General features: G+C 43.8%; 1 protein-coding gene across 2 annotated transcripts in view; it reads right to left on the reverse strand.

Moving 5' to 3' along the window:
* The window catches only part of uba2 (ubiquitin-like modifier activating enzyme 2), a 47,529-nt gene that overhangs the window by 2,081 nt on the left and 19,404 nt on the right, over positions 1-26,044 (reverse strand). For both annotated transcript variants that reach the window (XM_059993326.1, XM_059993327.1), the window contains 10 exons: positions 25,292-25,359; positions 23,177-23,298; positions 18,785-18,884; positions 10,671-10,834; positions 8,016-8,109; positions 7,237-7,349; positions 5,311-5,466; positions 4,169-4,265; positions 2,937-3,042; positions 1,365-1,501 (listed from right to left, as the gene is read on the reverse strand). In XM_059993326.1, coding sequence (XP_059849309.1) covers positions 1,365-1,501; positions 2,937-3,042; positions 4,169-4,265; positions 5,311-5,466; positions 7,237-7,349; positions 8,016-8,109; positions 10,671-10,834; positions 18,785-18,884; positions 23,177-23,298; positions 25,292-25,359 — 1,157 coding nt within the window. The remainder of the gene's footprint in view (positions 1-1,364; positions 1,502-2,936; positions 3,043-4,168; positions 4,266-5,310; positions 5,467-7,236; positions 7,350-8,015; positions 8,110-10,670; positions 10,835-18,784; positions 18,885-23,176; positions 23,299-25,291; positions 25,360-26,044) is intronic.

Genomic DNA, 26,044 nt, shown 5'->3' on the forward strand with positions numbered 1-26,044 from the left:
CTTTTACCCAGGGTGAAGAGTGCCAACTGTTCACTCAAACTATGCCTCTTATCATCATATACACTTCCATGAAGTCACCTTTCATCCTCATTCGCTTAAAGGAGAAAACCCCTAACTTGCTGAACCTTTCCTCTAAGTCACGCTCTCTAATGCTGCATCCTGGTAAATCTCCTTTGCACCCTCTCTAAACTTTCCACATCTACAAATGACCAGAACTGAACACAATACTGTCCAAGTGTGGTCTAAGCAGTTTTATACAGCAGCGATGTTATCTCTCGACTCTTACAGTCAATTCTCCGACAAATAAAGGCTAACACACCTCAACTCTATCAACCTGTATGGCAACTTTGAGGGACCTATAGATGTGGACCCCAAGAATCCTCTGTTCCTCTAAACTGCTAAGAATCCTGTCATTAACCCAGTACTGCCTTCAAGCTCAACCTTTCAGAGTGAATCACGTCACTCCATTGACCTCCATCTGCCACTTCTCAGCCTAGCTCTGCATTCTGTCAATGTTTGTCGTAATCTACAATATTCTTCTACACCAAACACAACTCCATCAACTTTAGCTGCAAACTTCCTCAGCCAAGTTAAGTTGTAAAATCACAAAGAGCAGAGGTCCCAGAAGCAATCCCTATGGAACATCACAGGTCACTGACCTCTAAGCAGAATACTCCCCATCTATTACCACCCTCTGCCTGAGATGGACAAGCCAATTCTGAATCCACAATGACAACTTTCCCTGGATCCCATGCCTCCTGACTTTCTGAAAGAGCTTAGCATGGGGAACCTTATCAATTCCCCTACTAAGATTCTTAAACACCACATCCATCATGTGCTTTGTCACATCCTCTTAAGAAATCAATCGACTTGTGGGTCACGGCCTAACCCTCACAAAGCCATGCTGACTATTCCGAATTAGACTATGCTTCTTCAAGTGTCCATAAACCTGTCTCTAATCTTCTCCAATAAGTGTTTGAGTGGATTGGGCCGGGGAGTCACTGGGGTTTGAGAAGAAGAGAGATAAGATCTGTTTTGCACCTTAAGTGTGTTTCTGGAACTGTCAGAGCCTCTGATTTACAGTTTGGTGATCGATTGAGTGACCTAGTGCTTTGCTGTCTCCGAGAAGATTCTGGGAAGTGAGCTGATTTCGCCGACTAAAGTATAAAGGAAGATTGAGACATTGAGGCGAATGCGGAAGGCAAGTGAGATTCAGCGCCAACTGCCTGTCTTTTGCTTGCTGATGAAACCCCTTTGCTGCCAGAGGAGGAATCTGTGAGTGGCCTATCACTGTGTGGTGACTCGTAGGCTTCTGCATTCGAGTGTTGATGACGGGTGATAGGATAAAGGTGGGAGACTCTTACCTTTGGAGGTAGAAGGCTGGGCTCCATCATCGCTGCCGTTGGTAATGGCCTTGCCATCTTCTTCACTCTGCTTGGGAGGTGCTTTGTCAGGGGCATCACCAACCACCTCAAACTCAATGTCCTTCCCTAGGTCTTCACTTCAAGTAATCAAAACAAAATTCAAGGAACAGGTCAGCAGCCAAGGAATTCATTTCAAAACACAACCCAAAATTAGCATTTCACACCACGCTTGCCCCCCAAATGAGCACATTCCTCATTTCCTGCCACTGCCTGTAAGTAGTTTGCACGTCATCCCTGTGACTGCTTGGGTTTCCAAAGACATACAGGTTAAGGTCACTGAGCTGCGGGGATGCTGTGTTCATCACTGATGCAAAATGATGTAGTTCACTATATGTTTTGATGTACATGTGACCAATACACCCAATCTGTATTGAAAAACATGCAAAGAAGTGGCCAAGTTTGGTTCTTCTGCTAGATTACAGCTACTTCAGAACATGCTGTTCATCACAGCATCCCAGTTCTTCGCTCCCAACACTGGCTAAGTTAGATAAGGACACAATGTCTGTGTAGCCTAACTGGCTGCAGTTACTTTTGCTCTCAGCTCACTGTTCTGAATTACTAGTGGGTGACCATATGGTACCAGGGAAGGGAATGGATCGAAAATCTTGAGACAAGGCCCAGGAGAATATCACACACCAGTTCTCAGTCAAGGGTCAGCAGTGGAAAGGGTGAGCAGCTTCAAGTTCCTGGGGGCTCAACTTGTCACAGAATCTATCCTGGGCCCAACACATTTAATGCAATTACAAAGAAGGCATACCAGTGGCTGTATTTCATTGAACATAGAAATTTACAGCACATTACAGGCCCTTTGGCCCACAATGTTGTGCTGACCATGTAATCTACTCTAGAAACTGCCTCGAATTTCCCTAGCGCAAAGCCCTCAATTTTTCTAACTCCATGTACCTATAAGGGGCTCTGAAAAGACCCTATTGTATCTGCTTCCACCATCGTTACCAGCAGTGCATTCTACATACCCAGCACTCTGTGTAAAAAAACTTACCCCCGACATCCTCTCAGTACCTATTTCCAAGCACCAATTTCGTTATGAGGCCAGGAGGTTTGGTACATCACCAAATTTCTACAATGTACATTCTGAATGGTTGTATCACCGCTTGGTTTGGAGACTTCAATGTAAATGATGGGAAGAGGCTGCACAGGACTGTAGACTCAGCCATCATGGGCACAATTCTTCCCACCATCAAGGACATCTTCAGAAGGCAGTGCCTCAAGATGACATCCATCCAGGGTATGGCCCCTTCTTCATTTATACCATCAGGGAGGAGCTACAGGAGCCTGAAGACCACCACCGCTACCTCACTATTCCTCCTTTGCACTATTTTTATTTTTTGTAACATATAGTAATATTTTTTATATATTACACCATACTGCTGCCACAAAGCAACACAGTTCACAACATATATCAGAGATAAACAGTAAGAGATTATTTTTTTAAACCTGATTCTCACATCAAGTCCACAAAAGCTTACGACAACTAAGGTGATGGCTTCTCACCTGTGCAGCAGTGTTACTGTCAGAGTGTAGTCTTGCAAGAAATCATCAACCTGCAGACGACTTCCATTGCGAATGCCAAACTCAGACAGGATCTTGTTATTGTTTGCTGCAATGGATAACGATGGATACATCAGACAGATAGGTTTCTGCCTTTGCTGAGCGGTCACAGCAGTTTGGCTAGAATCACTCACTCACTCACGGTTTCCATCCTTTATTACTAACCTCGGAAGATCTAAAGCAGGGACACTGTTGTGATTTTAGGAGTTTATGGGCAGGATGTTCTCACATTCAGCAATCAGCTCCTTATTCCAAATAATGTTCTTTAAGGAACAGAACTACTACAGTAGCATAGCGGTTAGTATGACACTATTACAGCTTGGTGCGTCAGAGTTTGGAGTTCAATTCTGACATCATCTGTAAGGACTTTGCATGTTCTCCCCAAGGAATGCGTGTGTTTCTTCCAGCTCCTTCCCACAGTCCAAAGGTGCACAGGTTACTATGTAAATTGATCATTGTAAATAGTCTGTGACTAGGCTGGGTTAATCTAGGGTTGTTGGGCAGCACAACTCAAAGGACCAGTAGGGCCTGTTCTGCACTGCATCTCGAATAGTAGCATGAGATCTTTCCTGACGACATGAACATCGATTTCTCTAACTTCTGGTAATTTCTCATCCTTCCCCTTCTCTCTTTTTTTTTGCATTCTGACTCCCCTCTCACTGATTTACCTCTCCTCACCAGCTTGTGCTTCCTTGTGGTTCTCCTCCTCCTCCCATTTCTCCCTTGGTCCGCTCTCCTCTCCTTTCAGATTACTACTTCTTCAGCCCTTTACCTTCTCCACCCTTCATCTTCCAGTTTCTTACTTCTTTCCTCCCTTCCCCCATCTACCTATCTTCATCTATCAGCTTTTAGGTTGTCCTCCTTCCCCAACCTTATTCTGGCTTCTGTCCCCTTCCTTTCCAGTGCTAATGAAGAGTCAGCCTGAAATATCTGTTTATTTTGCCTGACCTGCTGAGTTCCTCCAATATTCAGCACCTGCAGAATCTCTTCTGTTTGTGAGATCTCTCATGCCAATCTGAGAGCAGAGCCCCAGTTGTATGTCTCATTACCTCCAGTGGGACTGTACAGAAAATCATCCCACACATTGTCCCTCAAGTGGCAGTGAACCCACGGCATTCTGATTCAGTGTGATTGACCTCAGCAGAGCCAGGTAACACAATGAAACAGTAATATACCTTCAGTTTCCCCTTCCTCTGAGGAGATGAGGATTGTTCCTTTGCCGTCCTCTATCTGAACATCTGGAGCCACCATTCCAAATTTATCCTTCAAAATCTGATTAAGAATGGAAAAGCAGACCTTAACATATGGTTATAGAATCTTCCACTTTATGCCAAATAACTCAGACATCAAGGAGGAATGTTTGTTAGCTCAGGGCCTGTACTCATTGGAGCTCAGAAGAATAAACAGAGGGTGGATGTGGAGAGGATGATTCCTAGAGTGAGAGAGACAAGGACCAGAGAGCACTGCCTCACATTAGAGAGATGTCCATTCAGAACAGAAATGAGGAGTAATTTCTTTAGGCAGGGGGTAGTGAATCTGTGGAATTCATTGTCACAGACGGTTGTGGTGGCCAAGTTATAGAATATATTTAAAGCGAAACTTGATAGGCTCTTGATTAGTTAAGGCATCAAATGTTATGGGAAGAAGGCAGGAGAATAGGGTTGAGAGGAATGATAAATCAGCCATAATGGAATGGCAGAGCAGACATGATGGGCTAAAATGGCCTAATTCCACTCCTATGTCTTATGGTCAACATTCCAGGGATAATCAAGTCACCGCCAAAAACTAAAAAGGGCAGAGAATGAATATGTTGAACTTAAGTAGATGGGACTACTTTAAAGGGACTGATATTCAAGTGGATTTGTGTTCGAGACAGCGCAGAGGAGATTCACCAGGGTTAGAGTAGGAAGAGACTTGATAGGCTCTGTCTTCCCTGGAGCAGAGGAGGCTGAGGGGTTAACTGATGGAGTTACTGCTTTCTCCCGAGGGCAGAGAGAGCTAATGAGAGGATCGTGATTTTAAGTGGGGGGGGAAGGGTGGCTGTCGGAGATGGTGGTTGCTTTTTTTTAAACTAGTGGGTGCATGGAACGTTGCTGGGGTGGTGGTAGAGGTAGATAACAGTACATTAGAGACACTTAAGAGACTCTTGGATAGTCACATGGATGATAGAAAAATGGAGAGCTACGTGGGAGGGAAGGGTTAGATTGATCTTAAAGGATTCAAGATTGTTTAATAAGGTGAAAGAGAGAGCACAAGTGAGAGAGTGTGAGAGTGAGTGATACATTAAACAACACACACGCATACACACACTATTTACCCGGTCCTGCAGCAACTGGACAGAGACTTTCTGGGTGTTGAGCTTGACGGTCACTTCAGGTTTGACCGAGCACACGTAGCAGCTGGGATTCGGGGGATCCAGGGTACATGGAACTAGCAGCTTCTTCCGTGGATTTGGCTGCTTGTTCAGAAAGATCTGCATTGGTAAAAGTCCAAGGTTGACAAGTGTTGACACATCAGCCTAAGCTGCAGAAATCACAACCCCTTCTCCAGAGAAACACAACTGTCCTAAAATAGGCATTGTCTTACCAAGTGCTTGATCTACTGAGGGGCAACACTGACAAATATCATCTCCAGACCTGGGAAGGGGAGTGATCCAGTGAGGCTGATTCAGGCAGGGAACATCCATGCCAGAACCAGACTCATAAACAGTTACATTCCCCAAGCAATAAAGTTAATCAACACTTCTACCCACTAACCCACCCCCCACACCCCAATCACCACTGCTTTATCATCCCCTGTCAGAGTCACCGTAAGTACAGACAAACTTAAGCCTAGTGTCACTTTATGGACATATAAACAATGCACGTATATTAGCTACATTTACATTTACTGTGTTTTATCACATTTTTTGTGCTGCATCGGATCTAGAGTTACATTCTCCTTTACACTGGTGTACTGGAAATAACATTAAACAATTATGAATCATCTTAGAGTCATACAGCACTACAACACTAAAACAAGCCATTCAGCCCATCTACTTCACGCTGTACTATTATTCTGCCTAATAACATCTTTCTGCATCTGCACCACCATACGCCTCTAACCCAAAGTTCAAATATGTTTACCATATACAAGTTTCAAATTCATCTTCTTGTAGGCAGCCAGAAAACAAAGAAACATACCACAAAGACCAACAAATATCAATGTGCAAAAGGACAAATGGTGCAAATAGTAAAAAAAAATATTAAATACATAGAATATGAGCTGCAGAGTCCCGGAAAGTGAGTCCACTGGCTCACACGCCACGTGCCTATCCAAACTTCTCTTAAATGTTGAAATCAAATCCATATCCACCACTGGTGCTGGCAGCTCACTCCACACTCATCACCCACCAAATGAAGATTTCCCTCATATTACCCTTAAATATTTCACCTTTCACCCTTAACCCATGACTAGTTCTAGTCTCACTCAACCTCGCTTACATTTACCCTAGTAATACTCCCCATAATTTTGTACACCTCTATCAAATCTCCCCTCTTTCTCCTACACTCCAGACCAGAACTGCACACAATACTCCAAATTAGGTCTCATCAATACCTCATACAACTTCAACATAGCATCCCAACTCCTTCCTGACTTACTCTCATCCTCCCTTATCTTCGCAGCTATTCCTAAAAGGTATCCACACTATAGCGTCCTAGAACAGTACAGCACTGAAACAGGCCATTCTGCCCATCTAGTCCAAGTTAGGTCATTTAAACTGAATACTCTCAACGATCTGCACGAGGACCACAGTGCTCTGTACCCCTACCCCTACCTTATCCAAATTTCTTAAACGTTGGAATCAAGCTTGCATGCACCACTTTGTGCTGGGGTCTCTTTCCACACTCTCATGACCTTCAGTGTAGAAATTTCCTGTCATGTTCCCCTTACATCCTTAACCCATGCCTTCCAGTTGCAGTTACATCCAACCTCAGTGGAAAAAGTGTGCTTGCTTTTACCTTACCCATACCTCTCATAATTTTGTATACCTCTACCAAATCTCCCCTCAATATTCCATGTTCCAAGGAATAAAGTCCTAACCTAATCAATCTTTTCATATAACGCAGGTCCTCCAAACCCAGCAACATCCTCGTACATTTTCTCTGCCAGGTTTGCACCTGAACCAGCCTTCCCTGGACACCACTGAGGAAGCAACATCCTGGCAGACCTGAGATATCCCCCTCACTCTCCCCGGACTTACTGTCCTGCATTGTTCTAGGTTCCCAGAGAGAATCTTCAGTCCTTCCAAAACGATCAGGCCAGCTATCACTGCATTTGTGGTGGCGATAGCAGGAATGATGTTTCCTGCCATGGCTAAAAGGAAAAAGGCAAATTAACAAAACTGCTGATCCAAGTATGGCAGTGGTTAGTGGAATAACATTACCCGGGTTCAATTCCTGCCGCTATCTGTAAGGAATTTGTATGTTCTCCCCCTCCCCATGAACTGCATGGGTTTCTGTCCACATTACAAAGACATACTTAATTGGTCACAGGTGTGTAACTGGACAGTGTGGACTTGCTGGGACATGTTGTACCTCTAAACAACCTTACAGGTACCTGGATTCAGTGTTGCTTCACGGCCTCTGAAGCAGCCAACATGAACCCACTGCTCGGAAAAGGAGGATCCTCAGTGTAAGAGAAGAAAATCAGGTGCCCTCCAGAACATAAACGTCGTTCCAGGTTTATTCAGATATTGAAAGGCCTAGATAGTACGGACGTGGAGATAATGATTCCTATTGTGTGGGGCGGGGGGGTGGGGGGGGGGTTCTAGGATTAGAGGATACAGCTTCAGAATTGAGGGATATCCATTTAGAAAGGAGATAAGGAATTTCTTTATCCAGAGGGAGGTGAATCTGTGGAATTCATTGCCACAGACAGCTTTAGAGGCCAAATCATTGAGTATATTTAAAGCAAAGGTTGAAAGTAAGGGTATTAATTCCACTCCTAAGTCTTATGGAATATTTAACATGCAAACCTTACATTTCACATCAAATTTGCTCTTCATACTGATGCTGAAGATGTGCATTCGCAAGTTAGCGGCTGCAGTCACAAAGTTCATGGCTGGGGGATCATCCTGGGAACACAATCAAGCAAACAAATTAAATGGCGTATTTACAAGCAGTACTGTTACAAGAAAGCAGCATCCACCATCAAAGATCCCCAGGATTTAGTCCCTACTGTCTTGATTGAGCCCTAGATACCTGAGGACCCACACCACCAGCTTCAAGAACGGGTATTACCCTTCAAACATCAAGCTCCTGCATCAGTACAAATAAATTCACCCACCATATCCCCCTCACAATGCCCTGTAGTTTCAGACCAACATCCCAATAGTAAAATTCTGATCTAACATTCATTTCAAGAGGTCGAGAAGGGATGTGATGCTGAGGCTTTAAAAGGCACTGGTGAGGCCTCATCTTGAGTATTGTGAACAGTTTTGGGCCCCTTATCAAAGAAAAGATCTGCTGGCAGTGGAGAAGGATCAGAGGAGGTTCACAAGGATGATTTCAGGAATGAAAGGGTTATCATACAAAACCATTTGATAGCTCTGGGCCTGTACTCCCTGGAATTTAGAATGATGGATCTCATTGAAACCTTTCAAATGCTGAATGGCCTAGACAGAGTTGATGTGGAAAGGATGTTTCCCATGGTGGGGGAGTTTAGTACAAGAGAACACAGCCTCAGGACGATGGGGCACCTATTTAAAAGAGATGCGGAGTAATTCCTTAAGCCAGAGGGTAGTGAATTTGTGGAATTTGTTACCACAGATAGCTGTGGAGACCAGGTCACTGGGTGTATTTAATGCAGGGATTGATAGGTTCTTAATTGGACATGGCATCAAAGATTACAGGGAGAAGCCCGAGGAGCGGGGCTGAGGAGGATAAAGATAAAAAGGATCAGCCATGATTGAATGGCAGAGCAGACTCGATGGGCTGAATGACCTAATTTTGCTCCTATGTCTTATGGTCTTATAACTGAACATCAAGGCAGTATGGTAGCATAGTGGCTAGTGTTACATTATTATTGTGCCAGTGGTCAGTCATCAGGGTTCATTTCCTACTGTTATCTGTATGGAGCTCTCCCCGTGACCGCATGGACTTCCTCGGGGTGCTCCAGTTTCCTCTCACAGGTTAGAGTTAGCAAGTTGTGGCATGCTACAAAACACTACAGCAGAGAAAGAGGCCCTTTGGCCAATCTAGTCCATGCTGACCTATTGATCTGCCTAGTCCCACTGACCTATCTAAACATTAGCTCTTCTATCCCTTCTATCAATGTATCCATCCAAATTTCTCTTAAATTTTGAAATCGAACCTGCATCCACAACTTGCACTGGCAGCTCATTCCACCCTCTTAGTGAAGAAGTTGCCCCTCATGTTCCCCTTAAAGATTTCACCTTTCACCCTTAATCCTTGACCTTCAGTTGTAGTCCCACCCAACCTCAGTGGAAAAAACCTGCTTGCAATTATTCTGTCTGTACCCCTCATAATTTTGTATACCTCTATCAAATCTCTCCTCATTTCCTACTCTCCGGAGAATAAAGTCCTAACCTATTCAATCTTTCTCTATAACTCAGGACCTCAAGTCCCAGCAACATCCTTGTAAGTTCTTTCTGCACTCTTTCAATCTTATTCACATCTTTCCTGCTGGTAGGTGACTTAAACTGTGCACAATATTCCAAACTAGTCCTCACCATGCCTTATAAAACTTCAACATAATACCATAAGAGCATTTAAGGATCTTGGTGTTAGCCCATCTCTGCTCTTGACAGCTTGTGCAGCCCCATTCCCCCACTTATCACATCCCCATGTCTAGTGGCTGCCTAGTTCAGTCTGAAGTAGCATCAGCTCCCTAGCAGAGAGGCCCATTTGATTTATTCTGTGACCAAGGAGGAGCTCAGTAGCACAGCAGCCAATGTGATGCTTTACAGCAGCAGTGATCGGTTCAATTCCTGCTGCTGTCTGTAAGGAGTCTATACATTCTTTCCACAACCAGATGGGTTTCCTCTTGATGCTCTGATTTCCTTCCATATTCCAAAGAAATGCAGGTTAGTAAGGGTTGGTAAATTGTCGGTATGCTTTGTTGGTGCTGTAAATATGGAGATATTTGCCGGCTGTCCCCAGCAAAACCTTGAACTGCGTTGGTCTTTGACGCAAACATTGTATTTCACTGTACATTTTGATGTACATATGATAAATAAACTTCATCTTCAAAAAAAGGTTAAAGATCTCTTTTCAGCAGCTCACTTGTGGGAAGGATAGGAATCCAAACCATTTAGTTTACTGAACACAGTGCCAGAAGGCCAGGGAGAGTACATAAAGGATACAATGCTGACTCAGCACAGCACTGGACAGGCCTCTTGGCCAAGCAACATGATAAAAAAGCCAAATGGGCACATGGATGATGGAAAAAATGGAGGATTATGTGGGATGGATGGGTTAAAATGATCTTGGAGTAGGTCGACACAACATTGTGGGCCATAGGGCCCGCACCTGTGCTGTCCGCACTGTTGTTTCGTCTAAGGAAATTTAAACCTGGTTCTGAAAAGAGAAACATCACTACCCTGACCCAATTCCAGAGGGTGTCAAAGTAAAGTCCCAGATTCAGAATAGAAATATTACAGGCACTTATTCTGACCTTGTCCCAGACCAGTTCTCCTCCATCCCCCTTCTCAGCCAGACGGGCTTTGAGGTGATCAACACTTTGTGCAAACAAGTGTGCGTAGCTCCTCACGTCAAGGACCTGCTGATCTTTCAAACCAGCCTGAGAGGTGCCCGTTTGTTGCAGCGATGAGCCAGTCTCTAAATGACACAAACAAAATGTTTACCATGGCCGCATGGGTGAGGAAGAGTACCAGCACAGGTCAATATAGTGAAAAGCACAGGAAAATTGGTCGATATGATTTCAGTAATTCGGCCAGTTAACTGGTCAATATGATATGCTAGTGTAGCGGTTAGTGCATTGCTATAGAGTCAATGATCACCAGTTGGGGTTCGATTCCTGCTGCTGTGTGTAAGCAGCTTCTACTTCTCCCCATGACAGTGGGGGTTTCCTCTGGGTGCTCTGGTTTCCTCCCATATTCCAAAGACAGCCAGGTTAAGGTTAGTATGGCATCACCTGCAGGCTGTCCCTGGCACATCATGTGTTGGTCGTTGACACATTTAGTGTATGTTTCAATGTAAACATGACAAATAATAAAGCTAACCTTGATATTTAAGAGTCTGTTTGCATAATGAAAATGCCCTCACACAGGAATTATGTGGCTGGGTAGGAAGCGAGGACTCTACTCTGTAGAGAAGCACTTGAGCAACAGGTGGGCGTGCCTCAGTTTGGTGTACCCACTGCCAGTGGATTGGAGATACACATCCAGGATTCCACTTTATTTAGCTTCCAGGCTTACTACAAAATCCACACAGAAAGTGGTATGACATCGCCATCTACAGGAGGAGCAGCATCTGACACACAGATCACGGCTTAAATGCACTCAATGTCAGTCAAACCTATTTCAATAATACTTTGTTAAACTACAGGTAAGGCAACACCTGATCTAGCTGATAGCAGATCTAATGTTAAGTATAGAATGACTGAAGGGTCAGGACCTTTGAAAAGCAATCCACCCTGTTGGTCTGATGTACAAAGTAAGCATTACTGTGCCAGTATTTGTTACAAGACCACCATGCCACTACTTTTCGTTCAGTGTTTAACAGAATGGCATTTTATTTAAAAATGCAGCCGCCGTTTCTCTCTTCCCTCCCATATGACAGAGGAGCAAAATTGTCCATTCAGCCCATTTAGTTACTAAGGGATGCTCCCTCTATTCTTATGGGTGCACTCTCTGATCCAAGACACTCCCACTATAGGAGACATCCTCCCCACATCCACTCTACTTAGGCCTTTCAATATTTAATGGGTTTCAATGAGGAAATACCATAGACATGTTTTCCTCTCAGCCCCGATCTCCTGCCTTTTGGGAATTTAGAGGATTGGGAAGCTTTTAAAAACCAACAAAAGGGAACTAAAGACGTAATTAAGAAGGTAAAGATGGGATATGAAAGTAAGCTAGCCACTAATATTAAAGAGGATACCAAAAATTCCTGTTTATTTATTCATTTATGGGATGTGGGCGTCGCCAGCTAAGCCAGCATTTATTGCTGTTTCATTACTACCTCCCCAGCATCGGTTTTCAACGGTCTAATATCTGAAGGATACATAAAGTGTAAAAGATAGGAGAGAGCAGATATCAGAGCGCTGGAAAATGATGCTGGAGAGGTAGTAATGGGAGACAATGAAATAGCAAACTGAATAAGTTCATTGTGGAAATTCTGGGTGTCAGGGGGCACAATGTGTGTGAAGTTACCATAATTAGAGAGAAAGTTCTTGGGAAACTGAAAGGTCTGAAGGTAGGTAAGTCACCTCTACCAGATGGTGTACACCCCAGAGTTCTGAAAGAGGTGGCTGGCTGAAGAGATCATGAAGGCATTAACAATGATCTTTCAAGAATCACTAGATTTAGGAATGGATCTGGAAGACTGGAAAACTGCAAATGTCACTTCACTCTTCAAGAAGGAAATTATAGGCCAGTTAGTCTGACTTCAGTGGCTTGGAAGATACCGGAGTCAATATCAAAGGTGAGGTCTCAGGATACATGGAGGCACATGATAAAATAGGCCATAGTCAGCATGGTTTCCTCATGGGAAAAGCTTGCTTGACAAATACATTGGAATTTTTTGAAGAAATAACAAACAGGATAGACAAAGGAGTATCAGTTGATGTTGTGTACTTGGATTTTCAAGAGGCCTTTGACAAGGTCATACATGATGCTGCTTAAGCTGTGAGCCCTTGGTACTACAGGAAAGATTCTAGCATGGATAAAGCAGTGGCTGATAGGCAGGAGGCAAAGAGTGGGAATAAAGGGAGCCATTTCTGGTTGGCTGCCAATGACTAGAGGTGTTCCACAAGGGTTTTGTGTTGGGACCAATTCTTCTTACATTATATGTCAATGATATAGATGATGGAATTGATGGCATTGTTGCAAAGTTTGCAGACAATATGAAGATAACTGGAGGTACAGGTAGCTTGAAGTAGAAGAGAGGCTATGGTAGGACTTAGAGGGATTAGGAGAATGGGCAAAGAAATAGCAGATGGAACACAATGTCAGGAAGTATATGGTACTGCACTTCAGTAGAAGAAATTAAAGGGTTGACTATATTCTAAATGGAGAAACAGTACAGAAAGCTGAGACGCAAAGGGGCTTGGGAGTCCTTGTGTGGGATTCCTTAAAGGCTAATTTGCATGTTGAGTCTGTGGTCCAGGAGACTTAATCACCTTCAGACCTTTCAGTTTCCCAAGAACCTTCTCTTTAGTTATGGTAAATTCACACAGCACATTACCCTGACACTCGGAACTTCCACCATGCTGCTAGTGTCCTCACAGCGAAGGCTGATGCAAAATTCAGTTCATCTGCCATTTCTTTATCCCCCATTACTACCTCTCCAGCATAGTTTTCCAGCAATCCGATATCCACCCTCATCACTCTTTTACACTTTGGGTACCTTCTTTAATATTACTGGCCAGCTTACTTTCATATTCTATCTTTACCTTCCTAATGACTTTTTTAGTTGCTTTCTTTTGGTTTTTAAAAGCTTCCCATTCTTCTAATTGCTCACTAATTTTCGCTCTAATATATGCCCTCTCTATGGCTTTAACATTGGCTTTGACTTTTCTTGTTAACCACAGTTGTGTCATCTTTCCTTTAGAATACTTCTTTCTCCTCGGGATGTATAAAGCCTTCAGAATTGCTTCCAGAAATTCCAGCCATTGCTGTTCTGCCGTCATCCCTGCCAGCGTTCTTTCCCCAATCAATTCTGGCCAACTCCTCTCAGGCCTCTGTAATTCTCTTTACTCCACTGTAATACTGATACATCTGACTTTAATCCATCTCAAATTTCAAGGTGATTTCGATCATAGTATGATCATTTGCCCCCAAGGTGAAAGGTTCTTTTACCTTAAGCTCCCTAAATCAATTCTGGTTCATTGCACAACCCCCAATCCAGAACAGCTGAACCTTTAGAGGGCTCAATCTCAAGCCGTTCTAAAAAGCCATCTCATAGGCACTCTAGAAATTCTCCCTCCTGGAATCCAACACCAACCTAATTTTCCCAATCTACCCGAATATTGAAGTCTACCAGGATGACTGTAAAGTTGCCCTTTTGGCATGCATTTTCTATCTCCCATTGTAATTTGTACACCACTTCCTTACTACTGTTTGGAGTATGTATACAACTCCCACCAGGGTCTTTTTACCCTTGCAGTTCCTTAGCTCTATCTACAATGATTCAACACCTTCCAACCCTAAGTCACCTCTTTCTAATGATTTGTTTTTTTTTACTAACAGAGCAATGCCGTCCCTCTGCCTTCCTGCCTGTCTATTCGATACAACGTGTATCCTTGGACATTAAGCTCCCAGCTATAATCTTCTTTCAGCCATGATTCAGTGATGCTTACAACATCATAGCTGCCAATCTGCAACTGTACAGCAAATTCATCTACCTTATTCTGGATACTGTGTGCATTCAAATACAACACCTTCAGTCCTGTATTTCCCCCCCCCCCCCCCCCAACCCCATTCTTCAAAACTCCAACAAGTGCTAAACGTAATGCAGTCGTTATGGGAGATTTCAACATGCAGGTGAACTGGGAGAATCAGGTAGGTGCTGGACCCCAGGATAGGGAGTTTGTGGAGTGTCTAAGGGATGTATTTTTGGAACAGCTTGTGCTTGAGCCAACCAGGAACGAGGCTATTTTGGACTTGGTGATGTGTAATGAACAGGAATTGATAAGTGATCTTGAAGTAAAGGAGCCATTAGGAAGTAGTGATCATAACATGATAAGTTTTTATCTACAATTTGAGAGGGATAAGGGCAGATCAGAGGTGTCAGTGTTGCAATTAAATAAAGGAGACTACAGAGCCATGAGGGAAGAGCTGGCCAAAGTTAAATGGGCGGATGCCCTGGCAGGAAAGACAGTGGATCAGCAGTGGCAGATATTCTTGGGCATAATACAAAAGATGCAAAAGCAGTTCATTCCAATGAGAAGGAAGGATTCAAAGAGGGGGAAGGGGCCACAGTGGTTGACAAAGGAAGTCAGAGATTGTATAGCATTAAAGAAAAAGAAGTATGACAGGGCTAAGATGAGTGGGAATACAGATGATTGGGAAAGTTTTAAGGAACAGCAGATCTTGACTAAAAAAGCAATACGGGGAGAAAAAATCAGGTATGAGCTCTGTCTAGCCAGGAATATAAAAGGGGATAGCAAAAGCTTTTTTAGCTATGTGAAGAGAAAGAAGATAGTTAAGAACAATGTTGGCCCCTTGAAGAATGAATTGGGAGAAATTGTTATGGGAAACAGGGAAATGGCAACAGAATTTAATGCGTACTTTAGATCTGTCTTCACCAGGGAGGACACAAGCAATCTCCCAGATGTATGGATGGGCCAGGGTCATAAGATATCAGAGGAATATAGGACTGAAGGCTAATAAATCCCCGGGTCCAGATGGTCTGCATCCGAGTGTTCTAAAAGAGGTGGCTCAGGAAATTGCGGATGCATTGGTAATCATTTTCCAATGTTCCTTAGATTCAGGATCAGTTCCTGAAGATTGGAGAGTGGCTAATGTTATCCCACTTTTCAAGAAGGGAGGGAAGGAGAAAACGGAGAACTATTGCCCTGTTAGCCTAACGTCAGTCATGGGGAAGATGCTTGAGTCCATTATTAAGGACGAAATAGTGGCATATCTTGATGGCAGTAATAGGATTAGGCCGAGCCAGCATGGATTTACCAAGGGCAAATCATGCTTGACTAATCTGTTGGAGTTTTTTTGAGGGTGTAACAAGGATGTTAGACGAGGGTAAGCCAGTGGATGTAGTGTACCTAGATTTTCAGAAGGCATTCGATAAGGTGCCACATTGGAGATTGGTGAGTAAAATCAGAGCTCATGGCATTGGGGGCAGGGTTTCAACATGGATAGAAAACTGGTTGGCAGATAGAAAGCAAAGGGTAGCAGTGAATGGGTGTTTCTCGGACTGGCTGGAGGTGACTAGTGGGGTACCACAGGGCTCTGTATTGGGACCACAGCTCTTTACAATTTATGTCAACGATTTAGATGAGGGCATTGAAAACTATATCAGCAAGTTTGCTGACGATACTAAACTGGGTGGCAGTGTGACATGCGAAGAGGACGTTAGGAGAATACAGGGAGACTTGGATAGGCTGGGTGAGTGGGCAGATACTTGGCAGATGTCATTCAATGTGAATAAATGTGAAGTTATCCACTTTGGAAGCAGGAACAAGAGGGCAGAGTATTTGTCTGAACGGTGTAGAGTTAGGTAAGGGAGAAATGCAAAGAGACCTAGGAGTCCTAGTTCATCAGTCAATGAAGGTGAATGAGCAAGTGCAACAGGCAGTGAAGAGGGCAAATGGAATGTTGGTCTTTATTACAAGGGGAATTGAGTACAAGAGCAAGGATGTCCTTTCGCATTTGTACAGGGCCCTGGTGAGACCACACCTGGAATATTGTGTACAGTTTTGGTCTCCAGGTTTAAGGAAGGACATTCTGGCAATTGAGGAAGTGCAGCGTAGATTCACTAGGTTGATTCCTGGGATGGCAGGGCTGTCTTACGCAGAGAGATTGGAGAGATTGGGCTTGTACACACTGGAATTGAGGAGATTGAGAGGGGATCTGATTGAAACGTTTAAGATAAAGGATTTCATAGGATTGAGGCAGGAATTATGTTCCAGATGTTGGGAGAGTCCAGTACCAGAGGGCATGGATTGAGAATAAGAGGTCAGTTATTTAAAACAGAGTTGAGGAAAAACTTCTTCTCCCAGAGAGTTGTGGAGGTGTGGAATGCACTGCCTCGGAAGATGGTGGAGGCCAATTCTCTGGATGCTTTCAAGAAGGAGCTAGATAGATATCTGATGGATAGGGGAATCAAGGGATATGGGGACAAGGCAGGGACTGGGTATTGATAGTGAATGATCAGCCATGATCTCAGAATGGCGGTGCAGACTCGAGGGGCCGAATGGTCTACTTCTGCACCTATTGTCTATTGTCTACAGGCCTAGAATCATCAAACGCTCCCTGTATTTTAACTCTTTCATTTTTGGAATAATTCTTGTAAACCTACTCTGAACCCTCTTTCACTCATCTTCACTGCTAATGCTAAAAGTAATGGTTAAATGTTATGCAGTTATCTCAAACAGAACAGTACAGCACAACAGGCCTTTCAGCCCCCACTGTTTGTGCCGACTATTAGGCTAAATTAAACGAACCCTATCTGATAGCCCATATCTCCACAGGCTCACGTACTTTCTAGAACATAGAGCACTACAGCACCGCCTTTTGCGCCACAATGCAGTGCCAAACCAATTAAGTTAGTAATCAAATGGCTAACTAATCTCTTCTACCCACACAATGTCCATATCCTTCCATTTTCCTCACATTCACGTGCCTGTCTAAACGCTGCTAATATTTCTGCCTCTACCATCACCCCAGGCAGCACATTCCAGGCATCCACCACTACCTATAAAAAGAAAACGCTCCCCTCACATCCCCTTTGAAATTACCCCCCTCACCGTAATGCACGCCCTCTGGCATTAGACATTCCAACCCTTGGAAAAAGATACTGTCTGTCTCCTCTATCTATGCTTCTTATAATCTCATAAACCTCTATCAGATCTCCCTCAGTCTCCACTGCTTCAGAGAAAACCCAAATTTGTCAAACCTCCAGTTATCACAGCACATGCCCTCTAATCCAGGCAGCATCCTAGTAAACCTCTTCTGCACTGTCTCCAAAGCCTCAATATCCTTCCTATAATAGGGCCATCAGAACTGTATGCAATACACCACATGTATGCCCAGCTAGAATTTTATCAAGTTGCAATTGGAGTTTTATTAGGAGTGTAAATGCCTCTTAATTATTGCAATTGTGCCTGTTTCACTATTTTCCCTGGTAGTGTGTTCCAAACACTTACCATTGTGTAGGAGAAAAAATCTTGCCTATCTTGCCTTAAAGCTATGGCCTCTAGTATTCAATACCTTTGGAAAGTGAGTATCTACAACTTTCAATTTCATAAACAATGTCAGCAGATGATTGTGTTGGAAGATTATTCAGTTGACTCGATGAACTCCTCTGCAGATGGCAGAATAGCAACACGAGCATCAGGGTAGCTTAGTGGTTAGTGTAACACTTCACAGTGCCAGCAATTCCTGCCGTTGTCTGTAAGGAGTTTGTATATTCTCCCTATGACTACATGTGTTTCTCTGGGTGCTCCAGTCTCTTCCCACATTCCAAAGATGGACAGGTTAGGGCTGGTAAGTTGTGGGCCTGCTGTCTAGCACCAGAAGCTTAGCGATACATGTGAGCTTCCTCCAGCACATCCTCATACTGAGTAGGTTGCTGAAGCAAAATGACACATTTCACTGTATGTTTCGATGTACACTTGACAAATTAAGCTAATCTATCTTACCTTATCCAAGGAAGGCAGACAAGGGTGGAATAACTGGTTACTGGAATAACTGGTTACTGTGTGTGAAATGCATGTGGAATTTCTCCAGACTGTGCTGGTGGAGTGACCACGAGGGGACTATATTCCAAGGTATTAAGTGCACAGACTTCTGTGCTAAGAGACGTCAATGCATTTGAGGTTGGAAGAAAAGGAAAAAGACCAGCATTTCTATTTAATTGCAAACTTACCAATTTTTTCGACAGCAGCCCAGTCCAATGGGACAGGAGCTTTCCTTTTGCGCCACAGTTGGTCCATTGTGAGCAAGTATTTTATATCATCTCGGAAAAGCTGAGAAAGAATCAGGTTGTAAGGATTTTACACGATCAAAAATTACCTGTTTGAGTTGATTGTATTACTATCATTGTAAATATATGCTAGTATTTGTGTGTTTATGCACATTTTATTCTATATCAGTTCTCTAACTACAGAACTGCACAGGTCAACCACTCTCTGTTGCATATCAATGGATCTGCTATGGACAGAGTGAAGAGCACAAAATTCCTTGGTGTGCACTTAATAGGCAGTCTAACCTGGACTCACAACACTTCACTAGTCAAGAAGGCACAGTAGCATCTACACTTTCTGAGAAGATTGAGGTATGCAAAGCTCCCCGCACCCCTTCTAACTACTTTCTACAGGAACACCTTCAAGCGTCCTGTCTGGCTGCATCAACTTGTGGTACAGAAGCCGCAAGGCATCGGACCCAAGATCCTACAGAGGACAGTAAACACCAGTGAGAGGACCATCGGGGTCTTCCTCTCTTACTATTTTGACATTTATCAGCACCGTTGTAGATGAAGGCCCAAAGTATTGTTGAGGATCCCTATTATCCATTCCACAATCTCTTTGACCCATGACTGTCATGAAAAATGTGCAGGAGCTTCTTCCCTCAGATTGTGAGTCTAATAAATACCCCACCATTACCAAAGTCTCATCACTAGGGCACAGCACTACATGCATTTTGAATATTTTATTAACTTATGGTAATATTTTGTTTTGTGTGCTCTGTGTGATACGTATTCTGGGTGCACCATGGTCTAGAGGTACATTGTTTCGTTTGGTAAATTTGAACTATTGAATATTGCTGTTTTTGTTGCATGGTGCACCCTCACAAACACACCACAGTAAATTCTTGATCACTGGAAATGTATACGGTGAATATAGTTGATGCACAAACTATTATTATGACTAACAACAACCCACTTTTCTGAATGACTCAACCCTTCCTTCAACGTAGAAGGCAAAGAACATCACCAGCTACAAATCCTGATCTATCTGTGGATAAGGTCTCTGGCTTGACAGTAAGGCACTGTAATTGGGTGCTATGCTAATTGTTTCCTTTTTAATTTGTGAGTCTGCGAGTGTACTGGAGGTGTGGAGCTGGAACGTGCTGGGGTCAGAGGTCTGTGTGTTTGTGAGGGTGAGGCGGGAAGGAGGAAAAGGGCTCGTTTTGCTGTTATTCAGCTGAACATTACAGTGCCAACACAGCAAGCTCTCAATGTGTGGCCACACCTGTGGGGTGCCCCGAGCACACCTTCAGGTTATGTTGGTTATTAATGCAAACAATGTATTTTAATGTATGTTTCAGTGTGAGGCCTCCATTGGTTGGGGTCAAACCAGTGTGACCTAGCTGTCAACATATACACAAGCTATGGCAATGTGAAGTGGAGAGTAAGTTGCTGCCCATGCAGCAGATTCCCCCTCTCCAAAAGGAATGGCACAGACTGATACAGTTTAGTACCAGCAGTCAGCATGAGATGCCAGTCAGCGTAGAGCTCAACATAGGATTGATTGCCTTAGGTGCCCCAACTCCAGGTATTTCCTTGGGATTTACTCGAGAAGCCTTCCCCATAGCTCAAGGCAACAGAGGTTTGAGATCAGTTTTTCTTCTCCTAGAAGAGCTGCCAACTTAGAAGCCACATGTGAAGGCCAGGAGCTAGATGTGGTTGTCAGAGGCTACCTGAGATGCACACCATTGGGAGCATTTAATAGGTAGTGGGAGCTTATTCTCACTACCTCCCCCAGCTATGGTAATCTTAAGGAACCTGACTATTTTACAGATCAGCTGTTATCACTGGAATTTTTGTTATTTCTAGTCTAAGTAGGTAGACCTTCATCAATAGCTGCTTGAGAAAAATTCTCCGGATCTCCCAGCCAGAGGTAATCAGCAATATTGATGGCAGAGGACACAACAGCTGGCAGTGGATGAACAATTAAAGAAAAGAAGATGGGGATGGTTAGAACACACTCTGTGTAAGCCAAGTACAAACATCACCAGGCAAGCACTGAGGTGGAAAGTGGAAGAGAGCCCAGCCAATGAACACTTGACAATGCAACCTTGAAGCTGACACCAAGAAAATGGGCCACACCTGGAGGTAACTTGAAAAACTGGCCCAGGACCGAGGACGATGGTGAGCTGCTGTCGGCAATCTATGCCTCAGTAGGGGTGATGGGCTTAACTAGTTATTCGAAGTATGAGAAGACCATGGCCGCTTTTTCTGATATTTTCTTTGTTTTCTCAGCTCCTCTATCTTTCTTTGTATAATGCTCTAGTGAAGATTTCCACTGCTATGCTGTGAAGTAGTTTACATTATCAGTTTTCTGTAAAAACAGTTTGCTGTGCTGGGAAACATGTTTGACTTCAGCTAAAATAAGGACCCATGTTGTCTAACTTTGTAATGTGAGTCAACCAATCAGGATTGTGAGATGTGAGAGAAGGTTCTAGAGCGCTGCGGGGGAAGAGTTTACAAAAGAGTCCATGAACTCTTTTGGCAGGAGGTGCGGTAAAGATTGGGAAAGACGCCCCTGGGATTCAATCTGACGGGAAGATGGGATTGCAAGGAGCGCTTTGTGAGTCGAAGGGGTCCAAGGTGGGAAGATGGGAATGTTTGTTGTTGTGTGCTGGGGCAGCAGACACCAACAGAATCAACAAACTCATTCGTAAGGCCAGTGATGTTGTTGGGGTGGAACTGGACTCTCTGACGGTGGTGTCTGAAAAGAGGATCCTGTCCAAGTTGCTTGCCATCTTGGACAATGACTCCCATCCACTCCATAATGTACTGGTTAGGCACAGGAGTACATTCAGCCAGAGACTCATTCCACCGAGACGTAACACTGAGCGTCATAGGAAGTCATTCCTGCCTGTGGCCATCAAACTTTACAACTCCTCCCTCGGAGTGTCAGACACCCTGAGCCAATAGGCTGGTCCTGGACTTATTTCCACTTGGCATGATTAACTTATTATTATTTAATTATTTATGGTTTTATATTGCTATATTTCTATACCATTCTTGGTTGGTGCGGCTATAACGAAACCCAATTTCCCCCGGGATCAATAAAGTATGTCTGTTTGTTTGTCTCTACCATTGATTGGTGATGAGAATTCAGCACATAGAGCAATGATTATACTCAGCTTTTAGAAGAGACGAGCTCCAACAGTCATGTGCACATTTAGACTGGTTTAACTGTAATGTTTTTGTCTTTTCTTTCTCTTAATAACTGTTTGATAAAGATGAAATTAATAAATATACTTTCTTTATAATTTTATGTGGTGAACGATCTGTTACTTCTTGTCAGCCAATAATTGTGTATGGGCAGTATTTAACACAGCATTTGCTCAATCAATGTTCTGTTAATCGGAACATCTCAACTTTCCTGTTTGGTTGAACCCCAAATCATACAAACCCTAGACATATATTGTTTATGAAAGATAGCTTTCTCACCACTGAGTCAAGAGGTTGTTAGCAGAGGTAGCTATCAAACCAAGCTTGTACCGAGTCCGGTGAGAAAATTACATTTGTTTTCTAACAAATAATAAAATTGCTTGGCAATAAGCTTTATGCTTCAGTCTTGACTTCTGAAGGACCTTTGGACCACAAGAGCATCAGGATATAACAAAGGCACAGCTGAGATTGGTCTTTGCAAAGTGCTACCCAAGCTCAATATTGGTAACTTAGGTTCACTGTGGAGACTGACGGTGGGGGAGTTGCATTGCTTCAGTTATGACGTACACTAGACCATCAGTTGTGCCGTGGCGTCGCCTATTGCAGTTGCCCAAGGGAGGAGACAGTGGAGGCAATGTGGGGGAGAGCAAAGGCCTACTGTGTTCACTGGAATCCATATTGACCCCTCCTTTCACTGCTGCCCTCCAGTATTCACTCAGGGGAAGAACAAGCTGAACCAGGACAGCATCCTGTCTCCATTAATCTACAGGCCATGCCACTTGGCAACCTGGGCTTTTTTTTGTGACTGCCTGTTTTTCTGCTATTGTGACCACGAGCGCTATGTGCTACATGCTGTTCGGACTGTGTTTTGCACCTTGGCCCGAGAGGAATGTTGTTTCATTTGGCTGTATTCATGTGTGATTGAATAACAATTAAACTTCAATTTGATGAGGCAAGTGGGAGACAGTCACCAGCTGTGTTAGTCACACAAGGTAGTGCGAAAATGTGGCCACAATAGATCTTTAATCTTTAGTTGTCAAAAGATGATTACAAGCCACCATTTAAACATGGGCAAAAGAGTCCACTAATATCTCAGTACTAAACAGGGGACAAACCCAGAACTCTTAATGACTATACCTTGTTAAATATTTTGACAGGATCGTAGCCTGTTGATCTGGCCCAGTCCTTTGTTGAAACACGTTTGATATCTCCATCCTCACTGGAAGCTCCTGCCCTTGCTGCTGCGTTCGACAACTCCCCTGCCAACAGATACAAACACACTTAGAACGTAGAACATTACTTACCCTTCAGCCCACAATACTGTGCTGACATTTCAAGATTGTTTTAACGTCATTTGCTGTACAGAAGTGTAAAGAAGAACAAATAATTGTTAACCCAGATCCGATCAGCTCAAAAAACTCCACAAACACAATAAATACATTAGATAGCTTATATACAGAGATTGCTTGTATGTCCATAAAGTGATACTAGGCACAGGAGTGTCTGTACATAAGGTGACTGACAGGAAATGATAAAGTAGCAGTGGTTGGGGGTGTGGAGGGGCGGGTTAGTGGGTGGAGGTGTTGATCAGCCTCACTATTTGGGGTAAGTAACCGTTTTTGAATCTGGTGGTCCTGACATGAATGCTATGTAGCCTCCTCCCTAATGGGAGTGGGACAAACAGTCCATGAACCGAGTAGGTGGGATCCTTCTGACGCTACTGGCCCTTTTCCAGTAGCTTTGTGTATATATGTTCTTGATGGCAGATCAGCCAGTATTAGTGATGCATTGGGCAGTTTTGACTACCCATTGTAGAACCTTTTTGTCTGCTGCAGTGCAGTTTTCATACCATACAGTGATACAGCTTGTCAGGATGTTCTTCAGTGGGCCTCTGTAGAATGATTTCTGTGCATAGTCCAGCTCTCAGAAAGTAGAGGCGTTGGTGGGCTTTCCAGACACTGTAGAATGCATTCTTGGACCATGAGAGGTTGTGCACGTCATACACTGCCAGTAGTTTGAAACTGATCGCAGTTGCCACTGCTGTTAAGGGGGGTGTGAGTAGTGAATTCTCCTGGAGTCTATAATCATTTCATTTATCCTTTTGACATTAAGTAAGAGGTTATTTGCCTGGCACCAGGTCTTGAGCTCTGACGCCTCCTCTCTGTAGGCCCGTCACTGTTGGCGATGAGCCCCACAACCGCTGTGTCACTGGTAAACTTTACAAAGTGATTATTCCGGTGTTTGGCCATGCAGTCATGTGTGAGCAGAATGTACAGGAAAAGGCTCAGCACACAGCCCTGGGGGGCACCTGCGTGGAGCCCCTTTAACCTATGCTAGCCCTTCCCTCCTGTATAGCCCTCCATTTTACTTTCATCCACATGCCTATCTCAGAGTCCCTTAAATGGCTCTAATGGCCCCACCACCCCCCCACACACACCACAGACACCAGTCTCTGCGTTATAAAAAATGGAGGTGGCCTGTCCTGAGGTTGGAAGCCCATCTGTGTGTGTGGATGGGGTGGGAAGGAAAAGGGCTTGTTTTGCCCTTGTTGCTTCTTGCATGCTGTTTTGCTGAACATTGTCAGCATACTACGTTTGCTGGAACATGTGGTGACACTTGCAGGCTGTCCCCAGCAAATCCTCAGATTGTGGAGGTTGTTAACTCAAGCAACACAGTTCATCGCAAGTTTTTATGAACACGTGGTAAATTAATAAATGTAATATAGTCTATACTTTCTTCAAATCACCTTAAAATCATGCCCTCTCGTATCAGCTTTGTTGTCCTGGGGAAAAAGTTCGGTCGTCCACTCGATCAATGACTCACATCACCTTGTACACCTCAGCAAGTCACCTCTTACCCTTCTTTACCCCAAAGAGAAAAGCCTTAGCAAACTCAGCCTTTCCTCATAAAATATGCTCTCTATCCCAAGCAGACTCAGACCAGAACTGAACACAATACTCCAAGTGTGGTCTAACCAGAGATTTAGAGAGCTGCAACATTACCTCACAGCTCTGGAACTCATTACCCTGACGAATAATTTAAGATGTTTGAAAAATCTCGGGTTTACCTCAGGACTTGTTGCTGGCAAGGCTAACATCCTTTTGCTCATGTTTATGGCGATCACAGTAGAAGTATCTCCACCAGTGCAAACACGGGCCACCCCAGCACATTATTGAACGGACACATCTCGACCTATGTCTCCATTTTTTAATGTACATGCTGCAAATAAAGCTACTCTTTATCTTTACTTACAGGCAGCCTCTGGGTCCGCTGTGTCAGGTGATACCTCCTGGTCCGCATCTTCCTCTCCAAATAATTGGCTGAGGAAACAAAAGCATTGACATTCTGGTCACCTGTCTTTAAAGGTGCACTCTGATTAGTCAAATGGAGACAGAGGAGGCTGCAGATGGGATGCAGGAATAGGAAGCAGATCTCCAGCATCTCAAGACTCTTGCCAGTCTTCACTGTGCCACTCCACTGCAAAGTCTCTTCAAGGAAAGCCTTCCTTGCAGAAACTTTCCTCCTCTTTTCGACAGAGCTTTGGCTCCACCGCTTCCCCCACCCTCTTGTACTGGCTATCACTCTTCTCCTCCTATCCAGTTCAGATGAAGGGCCTCAACCCAACACGTTAACTGTCAATATCCTTCTATAGATGCTGTCTGACCACTGTGCCCCTCCCACTCTCTGTGGTGCTCTGATTATTCAAACCCACTTGACAAACCCCTTTCCCCCAGATGAGACAGCCAGAACATTTACAAAATATTAAATACCAGAAGCAATTAGTGAGAACTGTTGGTTGGGAGTTTGATTAGAGAGAGTTGGATGGGTACATGTATGGGAGGGTTATGAAGGGCTATAGCCCAAGTGCAGGTTGATGGGACTAGACAGGCCAAAGGGCCTGTTTCTGTGTGGTAGTGTTCTGTGACTCTATGGCTCTAACAGACAGGTTAAGTGTTTGCATCTCAGTGGCTCAAATGCATTTATCACATAGGATCTTGCTCAGAC

This window comes from Hypanus sabinus, chromosome 17 (assembly GCF_030144855.1).
Source record: "Hypanus sabinus isolate sHypSab1 chromosome 17, sHypSab1.hap1, whole genome shotgun sequence".
Classification (NCBI taxonomy): domain Eukaryota; kingdom Metazoa; phylum Chordata; class Chondrichthyes; order Myliobatiformes; family Dasyatidae; genus Hypanus; species Hypanus sabinus.